Source organism: Leucoraja erinacea, unplaced genomic scaffold, assembly GCF_028641065.1.
Source record: "Leucoraja erinacea ecotype New England unplaced genomic scaffold, Leri_hhj_1 Leri_172S, whole genome shotgun sequence".
Lineage (NCBI taxonomy): Eukaryota > Metazoa > Chordata > Chondrichthyes > Rajiformes > Rajidae > Leucoraja > Leucoraja erinaceus.
In genome coordinates, this window is record NW_026576034.1 from 142,348 (window position 1) to 155,813 (window position 13,466).

General features: G+C 43.5%; 1 protein-coding gene across 1 annotated transcript in view; it reads left to right on the forward strand.

Annotated features, from left to right (window-relative positions):
- Positions 1-13,466, forward strand: part of znf638 (zinc finger protein 638) — a 123,203-nt gene that overhangs the window by 69,834 nt on the left and 39,903 nt on the right. The window contains exons 10-18 of the mRNA XM_055666018.1: positions 162-293; positions 1,271-1,314; positions 3,513-3,589; positions 4,785-4,828; positions 5,908-6,048; positions 8,157-8,288; positions 9,132-9,179; positions 9,665-9,802; positions 12,832-12,960. Coding sequence (XP_055521993.1) covers positions 162-293; positions 1,271-1,314; positions 3,513-3,589; positions 4,785-4,828; positions 5,908-6,048; positions 8,157-8,288; positions 9,132-9,179; positions 9,665-9,802; positions 12,832-12,960 — 885 coding nt within the window. The remainder of the gene's footprint in view (positions 1-161; positions 294-1,270; positions 1,315-3,512; positions 3,590-4,784; positions 4,829-5,907; positions 6,049-8,156; positions 8,289-9,131; positions 9,180-9,664; positions 9,803-12,831; positions 12,961-13,466) is intronic.

Below are 13,466 nucleotides of genomic sequence, written 5' to 3' on the forward strand. Positions count from 1 at the left end.
CTGTTTCCATACTGTATGATTTAAGAACAAAGGACTAGTGGGAGTTGAGTGCTTCCTAAGTACTAAGCCCTGTGCTGTTGATGGCTCGAAGGGCCGAATGGCCTACTCCTGCACCTATTGTCCATTGTCTATTGAATGTCCTTTTTTTTGGTCAAAAATAGGCTTTCCTGGAGATGGTGTATAAAGAGGCTGCAGTGGCAGTGGTGGAGTTCTACAGCATCACACCAGCGGAGATCAATCGCCGGCAGGTGACCATGGTGTTACTGGGACAGAAGAAGGAAATTCCTAAACTGGTAGGTGGTGAGCTGGTTGCTTTTCTCTAGGAGGGAGTGAGAGCAGGCCTTGTGTTGGTATCCATAGAGCCTGTGTGAAAGTTGAGGCAAGTCCTGAGTTAGATGGCCACTTGCATCTTCAGAACTCTGCTCGAATAGGGCAGCTGAGACATCTTTGGAACATGGAGGAAAACTTGTGTTTCTATGGCAGTTGTGAAGAAAACAAACACAATGCTAGCATTAATTTCAAGAGAGCTAGAATACAAAGACAGAGTTGGACTGTAAGGCGCTGGTCAGGCTACATTTGGAATATTGTGAGCAATTTTGGGCACCATATTTGAGGAAGGGTGTACTGGCCCTGGAGAGGGTCCAGAGGAGGTTTACAAGAATGATCCCAGGATTGGGTGGGTTAACTTATTTATGATGATCGTTTGACAGCACTGGAGTTTAGAATGATGAGGGGAGGGGCCTCATTGAAACGTACAGAATAGTGAAAGGCTTGGATGGAGTGGATGTAGAGGGGATGTTTCCACTAGTGGGGGAGTCTAGGACTCAGAATTAAGCTTTTTGCTGTACATAAACACATGACTGAACTGAAACTTTGAATCCTCTTGGAAATGGTGTTCATTGCACTGGGGAATACACCTGAAAAAACAATCAATGGGGACTGAGAACAAAAAATAAAATGCTGGACAAACCGGACAGGACAAGCAGTATCTGTTGACTTTTGCGTCCAGGTGCTGCTTGACCCATTAGGTCCCTCCAGCAGTTTATTTTGCTCCAGATTCAACAAATTCTCCTGGGTCTCCAGTGGGGGCTGAGAATTTGATTGCTATTTACCAAAAAGCAACCATTTTTGGCTGAGATAATTTATCTTTGATGTGCCCTCCCTGTTAGTCTTTTAGTAGAGAACTATTTGCTGCTTCAGTCTTTAGCATGGCAGGATGACAAAATGAAACTGAAAAATACTAAAAGTTGTTTATTTTTTGTTTAAATAGGATCAGAAAGAACAGTTACCGAGCCAAGCTGCTACTGCGGTACAGTAAGTATCTGAAGCGCTATATTTAAGAGGGAGATAGATGTGGCCCTTGTGGCTAAAGGGATCAGGGGGTATGGAGAGAAGGCAGATACAGGATACTGAGTTGGATGATCAGCCATGGTCATATTGAATGGCGGTGCAGGCTCGAAGGGCCAAATGGCCTACTTCTGCAGCTATTTTCTATGTTTCTTAGAGCAGATCTTGGAACAATTTAGCGTGACAGGTATAGAGTGTGAAGATAGACACAAAATGCTGGAGTAACTCAGTGGGACAGGCAGCATTTCTGTAGAGAAGGAATGGGTGACGTTTCGGGTCGAGACCTTTCTGACTGGTATAGATTGTGCATCAATCCCAGATTTGTTGGTGGATATCGGCATTACCCTTCAGGAAAACAAACACCAGGCAGAATTAATATTCAATGTGTCTGAGTAATGGATACTCTATAGATACTCTAGTAGATTGTGTTTTGATGCATAAAGCAGAGTAAGCTTTTGTGGTGACGTGATAACAAGAATCCTATGGTTTTGCACCATATTATAGAGCAATGATGATAATTATTACCTGCCGTTCTTTAATATTCAAAGTCACAATAGAGATTGCTATGTAACCTCCATTCAACGAGAACCCAGTGTAACGTGAGGGAGGAAATTTTAATAAGATCTTGATGGGCATTTTTTTTAACAGAGGGTGGTGTGTATTTGGAACGAGCAACATGTGGAAGTAGTTGAGGCAGGTTTAATAACAACATTTAACTGACATTTGGCAGGTATGCGGTTTAGAGGGATGTGAACCAAATGTGGGCAATTAGGACTGGCTTGGTTAATCAACTTGGACGGCACAGACAGGTTGAAGGGCCTGTTTTCATGTTGTATGATTCTGACTGCCGACCAATGACACTCATGTCCATTGTGGTCAAGTCAAGAGAGTTTATTGTCATGTGTCCCAGATAAGACAATGACATTCTTGCTTGCTGCAGCACAACAGAGTATTGTAAACAAAAATACAGAACAGTTCAGTTCAATATATACATAATTAAGCAGATAAAGTGCAATAAGCTGTTACAGTTCAGAGTCTGTTTGTTGTCGAGTTTAATAGCCTGATGGCTGTGGGGAAGAAGCTGTTCCTGAACCGGGATGTAACAGATTTCAGGCTCCTGTATCTTCTGTATCATCTGATGGTAGTGGAGAGATGAGTACGTGGCCAGGATGGTGTGGGTCCTTGATGATATTGGCTGCCTTTTTAACATCAGTACCTCCACCAATGTAAAGCACCTTGGCCAACGAGAGTTGTTTTTTAAATGTGCTATAGAAATAAAGTGACTTGACTTGACTAGATCTCTTCGGTGGTGGGGAGGTCAGAGCTGATGATGGACTGGGCAGTGGTTACAACTTTCTGCATTCTTTTCCGCTCCTGGACCCTCAGATTGCGGAGCCAAGCCACGATGCAACCAGTCGGCATGCTCTCTACTGTGCACCTGTAGAAGTTCGACAGTCCTCTTTGACATGCCGACTCTCTGTAGTCTTCTCAGGAAGTAGAGGCGCTGATGTGCTTTCTTTATGATTGCTTCAGGAGGTTGGTGATGACACAAATTAATTCCTGCCTCAGTAATGATGTGGACCCACTCTAATTTACCTACCCCCGCAAGAGGATGTCCGCAGATGTGATTTTGCTTGCTCTCAGATCTGTGCTGGGCCATTTGAACATTAGGAACACATATGTCATGTTGTTGTTCATCGACTATAGCTCGGTTATGTTCAACAACATAATCAGTTTCAACTCGGGAAACTCGGTCTCTCCCATGTATGCTACAGGATTTTCAATTTTTCAACTGTGACCAGTAGGTTCATGATCAGCCTCTTCCCAGCAACCATCAGGTTGTTGAACTGCCTGCAAAACCTTAACCGCAACTCTGCTTCAGCACCAAAACTCTGCTGACTCTGCACTACCATGGTTGTTCTGGTCTTTGCACCATCATCTTCCAGCTTACTGAGAATAACTGATAATTTATTGTACGTTGTTGCATATGATGTTCCTATAAAGCTGCAATAAGTAAGAATTTCGTTGTTCTGGTTCAAACCAGTGCATACGACTTCTCGATGATGGTGACACTGGTGCAAATGATGTAATTTGATCTGCTTTATATGCTTGTTGTCTTCCAATATGTTATTGCCTCACATTATCTTTCTCCTTGGTCTGCCTAGGAAAGAGCAGAATGCTCCTGGCACCAGTGCTGACCCTCAGGCAGCCACAGAAGCCAACACCCCTCCTCCTGATGAAAGTAAGTTCACGTTCTGAGAAAGATTCATAAAATATTTTAAGGTAGACACAAAATGCTGGAATAACTCAGCAGGACAGGCAGCATCTCTGGAGAGAAAAAAAGGATGACGTTTCGGGTCGAGACTCTGAAGGGTCTCAACCCAAAACGTTACCCATCCCTTCTCTCCGGAGATACTGCCTGTCCCGCTGAGTTACTGCAGCATTTTGTGTCTACCATTGATTTATACCAGCATCTGCAGTTCTTTCCTATACAATTAAATATTTTACTTGCCCAAAGGTGAGTTTATTTGCAGCTCAGAGTTGGGATATGTGCTATCCATCATCCACTGCCAACTTACCCTACATTAAAAATGAAGGTCAAATGAGCAATAATATTTTCTGAGTTTAATGAGCATTAAGGAGGAAGGTGACTGAACTTTATTGCCTTTCATCACAGTGAGGAATGTTGATTCCACTGTGGTGGATCATTATGTTAAATTTTATGTATTATTTTTCACTTAGTATGGCTGTATGTTAACTCAAATTTCACTGTACCTCAATTGGTTAAGTGACAATAACCGCAAACTTGAACTTAATTGACTTAGGTTAGAACTGCATTGGAAATGATAGACGTTGATGCTGTTAAAAGTTAATCTTCTATCCTGTCTTTGCTTTTGTCATGACCTGCATTTGTTCATGACTTCTAAGTCAAAGTATGTCATGGTATTTCACAGAATGGTATCAAAGCAAATAGCGAAAGCTGATATCAGGTCAGATGTTCGAAAGCTCGGTCAAATAAGTGATTTGTAGGAAGTCTTGAAACCAGATGCAGAAATCTGGAGCAAAAAAACAAACTGCTGGAGGAACAGCGGGGGCAGAGGGAGGGATGACATTTCCTGATTTTAGAGACTGCCTTAAAGGCAGAAAAATTAACAGCACAGCTCCCCAATTCACGATGGGAAGGTTAACAGAATGCACAAGCATGTTTTGGAATGAACCCAACCTCAGGACAGTTTCTGAACCTCAACATATATTGTGCATGTTGAGAATTAATCTCTTCACCAGAAACAGAAACCTATGCTGATTATCCCAAGAGGGTTTGAGATAAACAACTATATAGTTTTAAATCAGGCTATCACTGTTGGATTGCAAACTTGTTGACAGTAACCATTGCATGTTTAGTTAACTGTAGCTGACTGACTGATCTATTGTTTCAGAGACGAGTGAGGATGAAAGTGTCACAGTACAGACTCGGTCAGAGGTGAGTTCCTCTTGAGTTCCTTGTTGAAGTTAATGCATGGAATCTCGCTGTTTAATACAAGTGGGTTGTTCTTCAAGGGAATTGGCAGTTCTTTGTAACAATTTTAATTTTGGCTGACAATTTCACCGGAGCCCCAGGTGCATATATATCATACAGCACGGAAACAGGCTCTTCAGCTCTACTCCTCTATGCCGATCAAAATGTTGGCTCTAAGCTGGTCCTATTTGCCTGCGTTTGTTCCATATCCCCTCTAAATCTTTCCTATTCATGTACCTGCCTCAACTACCTCCTATGGCAGCTCGTTCCATATGCCCACCACCCTCTACATGAACAAGTTGCTCCTGGGAATTCTAATAAAGCTTTCCCCTCGCACCTTAAACCTCAGTTTTGATTCCCCATTGTCGGAATCTTGGTCGGCATATGCAAGTTGGGCTGAAGGACCTTTTTCTGTGCTTTATGACTAAAATTCATCACCAAGATTAAACTGCATCTGCCATTACCCAGCCCATCTTACCAGCTGATCTATAATTCTGGAGCCCAATACCACCATTCTTACTATTGAGAAACCAATTTTCGTGCCACCTGCAATCCCCTTTCTCTTAGCTTGTTTTGACATCTGAAAGAGCGTGATCGCCATTATAATCCCATAGTCATGTAGCACAGATCCAGGCCCTTCAGCACAACTGGTCCATGCTGACCAAGATGCCTCATCTAGGCTAGTCTCATTCGAACCCATGCCTGACCCATATCCATGTACTGCTTCACTTGGCAGTTTCTTTCATATACCTACCACCCTCTGAATGGAAATAATTACCCCTCGGGATCCAGTGAAAGCAAGAGGAACCTGCTCTCCTATTCTGTGCCCCGGCTGATAAAGGCAAGCATGCCTTCTGCACTATGCTATCTCCCAGTGCTGCCACTTACAAGAATCTTTAGAATTTGTGCACCAAAATACTTTGTTCCTCAATATTTTGCGGTTTTTAACTATAACCTATTAATATTTTACCCGTATATTGCCTTAACTTATATATGATACCTCTGAAAGCTTGTGGTTTCAAAGGATTACTTTTGCTTTGCAGGTTGTTTCCCTCAATGACAAAGGTAGAGTTATTCGAATTAGCAATCTTCCAGCTAAAGGATACACAGAGGATGACCTGAAAAGGCTGGCAAAACCCTTTGGACCAGTGTTGAATGTAGTTATCACATTCTCCCGAAACCAGGTGAGTGTTGCCCTCGTGACCGGTTTAAATATATTGAACATAGAAATGAACATGTCATAAGGAATAGGAGTAGAATTAGGCCATTCGGCCCATCAAGCCTACTCCCCCATTCAATCATGGCTGACCTATCTCTCCCTCCTAACCCCATTCTCTTGTCTCTCCCCATAACCTCTGACACCTGTACTAATCAAGAATCTATCTATCTCTGCCTTAAATATATCCACTGACATTGCCTCTATGGCCTTCTGTGGCAGAAGATAAACATAAATTGATATGTTGGGGATGGGGGTGGTGAGAATCTAGAAGCAAGAAGCAAAAACAGGACGAATTAGTGCTGGTAACAGATGACCTCGGGCAAGGAGGTTTCCTTGTTGGTTCACGGCAAGTGTGAGCCCAAAAGGGATACACATTTGTGAACTGTGAAACTGGTTAATGGTCTTTTTGGAGCTGGGGGAGAGGGAGGTGTTTGTAAAAGTTGCCTAAAATTGGAGAATTCAACATTCATCCCGTTGGGTTGTAGGCTACCCAAGCGAACTATGGGGTGCTGTTCCTCCAATAAGCGTGTAGCCTCACTCTGGCAATGGATAGGGCCCATAATAGAAAGTTCAGTATGGGAAAGGGAATAAGTAATGTTAAAGTGGTTAGCATCCAGGAGATCGAGTAGGCCTTGGCGGACTGAGCGTAAGTGTTCAGCAAAACAGTCACCAAATCTATGCTTTATCTCGCTGATGTACAGGCTTTGATATGCCTTTGACGTTTCAGGTCGAGACCCTTCGTCGGATTAGAGTCTGAACAAGGGTCTCGACTCATAACGTCACCCATTCCTTCTCTCCAGAGATGCTGCCTGTCCCGTGGAATTCTCCAGCCTTTTGTGTCTTATCTGTTAATAAATAAGTGATGTGTTATTCTGGCTGGATTGTCAGAAAACACAACACTGGAGATATCAGCTGGTCAGGAAGCATCTGTGGAGGGGATAGACAGATGACGTTTTCGGTTCTGATCAGACTAAAGAAAGATCCTGACCGGAAATGTTATCTGTCCATTTCCCTCCACAGATGCTGACTGACCTGCAGTGTTCTTCCAGCACTATGTTTATTGCTCAAGATTACAGCATCTATAGTTCTTGGTTTTCTACATTGTCAGTTATGATGGGGTTACTGTTTTGTGGCAGGGATTGTGTACATCAGGTTGATGTGTTGGAAGGAACTGCAGATGCTGGTTTACACCAAAGATAGACACAAAATGCTGGAGTATCCCAGCGGGACAGGCAGCTTCTCTGGAGAGAAGAAATGGGTGAGGTTTTGGGTCTGAAGAAAGGTCTCGACCCAAAATGTCACCCGTCCCTTCGCTCAAGAGATGCTTGCTCTCTTGCTCCGTTATTACAGCATTTTGTGTTGATCTTAAAGAAGATAAGTATTGTCCACAAAATAATTATTTTAGTATATCAATGCTCCAGCTTTGCCATGTACAGTAACAATTTAAGAATGTCCAAATCTTACTACTAAGCTGGGTACATGGGCACTGAAGATGACAATTAAATGTATCTTGTATCTTGTATCTGAAGATCCAAATTTAAACAGGCCAACATGCACAATGCAGAAAAAGATATTTAAACTTTGGATGGATTAGAGTCTCATTTTCCAGAATGCTTTTGTAGTTACAGAAACCTTGAATTCCAGGAGTTTGGAAGGCTGAGGGATGAACTAATCGTAGTGTTTAAAATTATAAAGGGGCTCATAAGCAAAACACGGTGCTGGAGGGGCTCAGTGGGTCAGGCAGGAATTGGACAAATGGTGTTTTGGATTGGCACTCTTCTTCAGACTAAATGGATAGGTGACAGACTGAAGCAGGGACCCGACCCACAATCTGGTCTGTTCATTTTGCTCCACAGAGGAAATTTGCCTGACTCGATGAATTCCTCCAGCACTTTGATATTTGCCCAAGATTCCAACATTTGTAGTTCCTTGTGTCTCCGAAGAGGAGTCGTGAAGATGGATTGCGAAATTAATTGCAGAAATATGGGGGCAATTTGCAGAAATTGAGTTTCCTGTTACTTTTTCTGTTATGTTACATTTCCCCTCACTAAAACACTTTGTTTCTATCCTAAGGCATATCTGGAAATGACTTGCATGAAAGCAGCAGCCAAAATGGTGGAGTTTTACAGCCTTTCTACAATCAAGCTGAAAGGAAATACTATCAGTATGGAAGTACTACATCAGTATATGGATCTAAGCGACATGGTAAGGGACCAAACAACTGTCGGTCAGTTGTTCACAGCAGGCTGATAGTCAGTTAAAAAACATTTAGACAAGTACATGGATAGGACAGGTTTAGAGGGATTTGAGCTAACGCGGGCAGGTGGGACATGTCGGCCGAACGATCTGTTTTCATGCTGTCTGACTGAATTGGCAGCTCATTACTTTGCAACTGGACCAGGTGTAAAATAAAGGACAAATACAATTTGTGCTGCTCTCTCCAGTTTGATCCACTTTCAGGGGGGGATATAAAAGGGAAAGAATCAAGTATTTGCATCACCTAAGTAATTCTCATGCAAGTTACTTTAGGATATAGAACAGTACAGTGTGTAAGAAATTATTGCAGATGCTGGGGGTTTAAATCGCAGATTGACACAAAATACTGGAATAACTCAGCGGGACAGGCAGCATCTCTGGAGACAAGGAATGGGTGGCGTTTCAGATCGAGACCCTTCTTCAGACTAATGTCAGGGGAGGGAGCGGGACAAAGATGGATTGCAGGCGGAGTCAGTAAGACTAGTGGGAGAACTGGGAAGGGGAGGGGATGGAGAGAGAGGGATAGCAAGGGCTATCTGAAGTTGGAGCAGTCAATGTTCAATATAGAACAGTACAGCACAGGAACAGGCCCTTCAGCCCACAATGTCCATACTGAACATGATGCCATGTTCCTAATGATACCTAATCTCATCTGCCAACACATGATCCATATCCCTACATATCTATATGATAGACTTTGCTAAGCTTGGGGCTGCGTCTGTGCAATTTGATCAGCCTCTAATAACAGTTATATATAGTCTACTAACGGACAGTTATCTCTTCTGTTTCTAGGAGGTTATATTCAAGGATATGATTGAAGATTCGGGGTTTAAAGCAGATGTAAGTGTTGTGCTTTCGATGTTATCAATGGGAAGGGACTGGCTGTTCAGATGTGTGTTCCATTACTTTGTCAGTGTAAAAGATTTATAAATGGATTTCCTGTGTTGTGTGAGTGAGAAAGTACACAACAATTGGGACTGAAGATGAGCAGGGAAGTAAATTGTGCAAGTTATGCACCCGATTATGATTCGGTGCTCCTGGTGAATAGTGATGCTGGGATGGGGATTTGCTGTGATATCCTCTGCAAACCGAGTCTTCCACTGGTGACCGTTTGAATCTACCTGAAGCATTGCCGGAAAGCTGCTCGAGGCTTTGGAACTGCGTTGTGATGCTAGTCGGAGGCAAACATGCCTCAATAGGCAGGCACCAAATGCTCACAGCCCCTACTGCTCCTGGCGCCAGCTGTATTGTGACTGCACAGTGTTACTCATCTTTTGATTGTTATCTTGTTTTATTTCCTTGGTCTCCTCGTTCTCTTCACATAGGACGGGTGCACCATATATGACCATTTAGTTCACATAAGCAATCTACCTGAGGATGGCTATACAGAAGTTGACATCCTTTGTGTTGCTTTTCGATTTGGAAGAGTGAAGGATTCAATGTTCTTGAAACCACACAACAAGGTAAATATCTGGTGTTAAAATTGGTTTGTTATTGTCATGTGTACTGGGATACAGTGAAAGACTTTGTTTTGTGTGCTATCCAAGCAAATTAAACCATGCATATTACACCATGAGCAGTGCAAAAGAGGAAATGGAGTGCAGAGTGTTGCAACTACAGTGCATGGGGCTTAAAATAGATTGGTAGGTAGGGAATTCATCAGCATGTGAAGGAAGGAGACTGTTCCTGAATCTGGTGGTACAAGCTTCTGTATCTTCTACCAGAGGGGCGAGGGTAGAAGAGAGAATGACCACTGATAATGGCTGATGGAGTCGATGGGAGATGGCTGTACTGTGTGATGGACTGGACTGTGTTCACAACTCTGCTATTTCTTGTGGTGTTAGGTAGAGTGTTGGCAAAACAAGCTGCGGTCCATCTGGATGTTCCTATGGTGCATAGCTGGTTAGTTGTTGGAGACATGTCAAAGCTCCTCAATGTTCTGCGAAAATAGAGGCATTGGTGTGCTTTCTTGGCTGTGGCATCTGTAATTGGACCAGAACAAATTGTGGTGATGTTTACACCGAAGCACTTGAAACTCTCGACCATCTGCACTTCAGACCCATTGGTACAGACTTGCACTCCAGGCCGCTTCATTTCACTGATCGGTTCTCTTGATCTGCGGAACTTGAGGGAGAGGTTGTTGTCTTTGCACAATGCTGCCGAGCACTCTGTACTCTGTCTCATCTTCATTTGAGATTTGGCCTAATGCAATGTGATCATCTGCAAACTTGGAGAGAGAGAGTTGGAGCAGAATTTAGCCGTACAGACATGAGTGTATAGTAAACGGCTGAGAATACGGCCTTGTGTGCACTGGTGCTGAGAGTTAACAAGTCGTCGTGCTGGTCTGAGGAAAAGATGAAGTTGCTTTGAGTTGGTCAACTGTTCCATATTCAAGGACTCAGTGGGCAGCCTAAATTGTGTTCATCATTGCTGTGACAAACTTCATCAGTAAGTGCATAGAGGACTGCATATCAAAGAAGTCAATTGGGGTGTTCCCCAATTGGAAAGCATGGATGAACAATGGGATCCACTCCTGAGTGAAGACCAAGTCTGAGATAGTCAAGTCGAGCGATCGCGACCTGTACAAGACATCTAGGGACAACCTTCACAAAGCCATCAGAGATGCCAAGTGATAGTTCTCTAGACCAAGACAGACTGTGGCGAGGCTTACACACTATAATGGGCTGTAAAGTGAAGTTGGGCCGAATCGCCAGCAATAGCCTGTCTCCCCAATGAACTCAATGCGTTCGACAGTCGATTGGAGCAGAATGTCAGTGGAATGACATCACCAGACTCGGCAGTCTCGGTGCAACTGTACCCGCACTCAACATCACAGACATCAAATTCACCATCCTAAGAGCGGACCCGTGCAAAGCAACAGGCCCGATAGAATCCCTGGCTGTATCCTTAGGACCTTTTTAGTTTAGAGATACAGAGCGGAAACAGGCCCTTCGGCCCACGGGATCTGCAACGACCAGCAATCCCTGCACATTAGCACTATCCTACACCCACTAGGGACAATTTTTACATTTACCAAGCCAATTAACCTACAAACCTGTACGTCTTTGAAGTGTGTGAGGAAACCGAAGATCTCTGAGAAAACCCATGTGGATCACGGGGAGAACGTACAAACACCGTGCAGACAGCACCGGCAGTCAGAATCGAACCTGGGTCTCCAGCGATGCATTCGCTATAAGGCAGCAACTCTACCGCTGCGCCACTGTGACCTGCTCACATCGTCTGCAACAGGCCGATTCGTCCAACTCTGAAGATAGACACAAAACGCTGGAGTAATGATCAGTGGGTCAGACAACATCTCTGAAGAAAATAAATAGCGATGTTTCGGGTCAAGACCCTTCTTCAGACTGAGAATCAGGAGAAAGGGAAACGAGATATATACAATGATATAGAGAGATATAGAACAAATGAATGAAAAATATGTAAAAAACGAACAATGATAAAGGAAACAAGAGGTGAAAACGAGTACAGACAATGAAACTCACCAGGACGACATTGAAACTAGTACAATGATCAGGGTGGGGGAGTCCTGGTGTGGTCATTGGAATAGGTGTTGTCATGTTTGCCTCTACTGATTGAAAGATACAGCCTGAAAATAGGCTCCTCTGTCCACCGAGTTCACGCTGACCATCTATCACGTTCGCAGTACCCTTGCATACCATGGACAGTAGCGCAAGGGTAGTGTTAGAGTTGTGTCTATCGTTCACCTGTAAAAGTTCAAGAGTATTCGTCGGCATTCCGAATGCGGGTCTCTGGCGCAGTGAGAGAGCAGCACTACAAGCTGTGTCGCTATTTCTTGGTGTATAGTCAGCCCTCACTTATTTCAGCTGAAATTGCAGCCAACAATAGGGTTGCTTGGTGTAGTTTTAAGAATGTGCTGAGCACTGCAGTTTTGAGTACCACATAACAAAGGTTCCTGTATATATGTTACATATCTTATATACCCTAATGTCTTGTATGTAGCCATGTTAATGATGGACATTGCCAGAAGTGTTGTCCTGCCTGTCTCTACTGATCTCAGATGTGGGGAAACTTGGAAGCCTCTTTACCTTTTAAGAAATTCTACCCAGTTTTGCTCCTGCAAGCAAACTTGCGAGAGCTGTCTTGCTGGCCCTTGGGGATGAATCAAAGGCCAGGTTTAAATACTCAGTTCAGGCTTGGTGCCGATCTCAGCCAGTGTTAGACGCATTGCCAAGACTAGTCTGTATGTCTGATCTGACGGGGAGGGGGAAGCAAGCTATGGGTCCTTCTTGTGATGCTTATCCAATGACTAATGCCAAAAAATGTTGTTTGCAACCACTGTCCTGTCCTTGGTTCAAGGTGGCTCACTGAGACAGAGGGGACCGTGGTGTTGTACAGGGGAACAGAATTTATACTTGGGACTTGGAAGATATATTGGATTGAGAATTATTTATGGCCAAGTTTGTTTCTGGTCAACACAGTTTAATCTTGCTTTGTGTTGTGATTGCTGCAGGTTCTTATACAATTGGAGAGTGGGGATGCTGCCACATCCATGTGCAGCTTTTTCAGCGAAATTCCTCATGACTTCCATGGAAAAACTCTGGAATTTTCTTTGTCCCCTCATGCAGGAATTCAGCCCGAGGTATGTGGTCGAGATGTTTATCATATGTGACTGACAATAAAAGGTTTATTAAAAAGGTTTCGTTTTTGAGGTGTGTGAAGAACATTGTTGAACTCGGTGGGATTTGAATGGGATAATTGCATCTGTGCTCTGAATGGAGTGTGTGGAGTCCCTTTATCACTCTAGACTTGTAACACAGGAGAGCGTGTATTAGGTGTGTGTGCCGATGCTCTATAGGTAGATTTGATAGTGGCTAGCCATTTTGAATTGCCATGCCATTCTTGGTGTGCTTATGCGCAGTGTACACACTATCCCATTACCAAAGAAAGCTGCAGCCACGTTAGAGGCTTCTTGCTGCTCTTCCTGATGTAATGATTTTTTGTGCTGTCTCTACAATTTGTCGAAGGTTGCATTAAAAAAAATTACTGTGCCAATTATCGAGCAAACTTCTGACAATGTTGCCCTTTTATTTTACAAGGTCAAAGTGGACGTAATGCTGATCTGAGGCATCTGTTGGGTAGTCCACT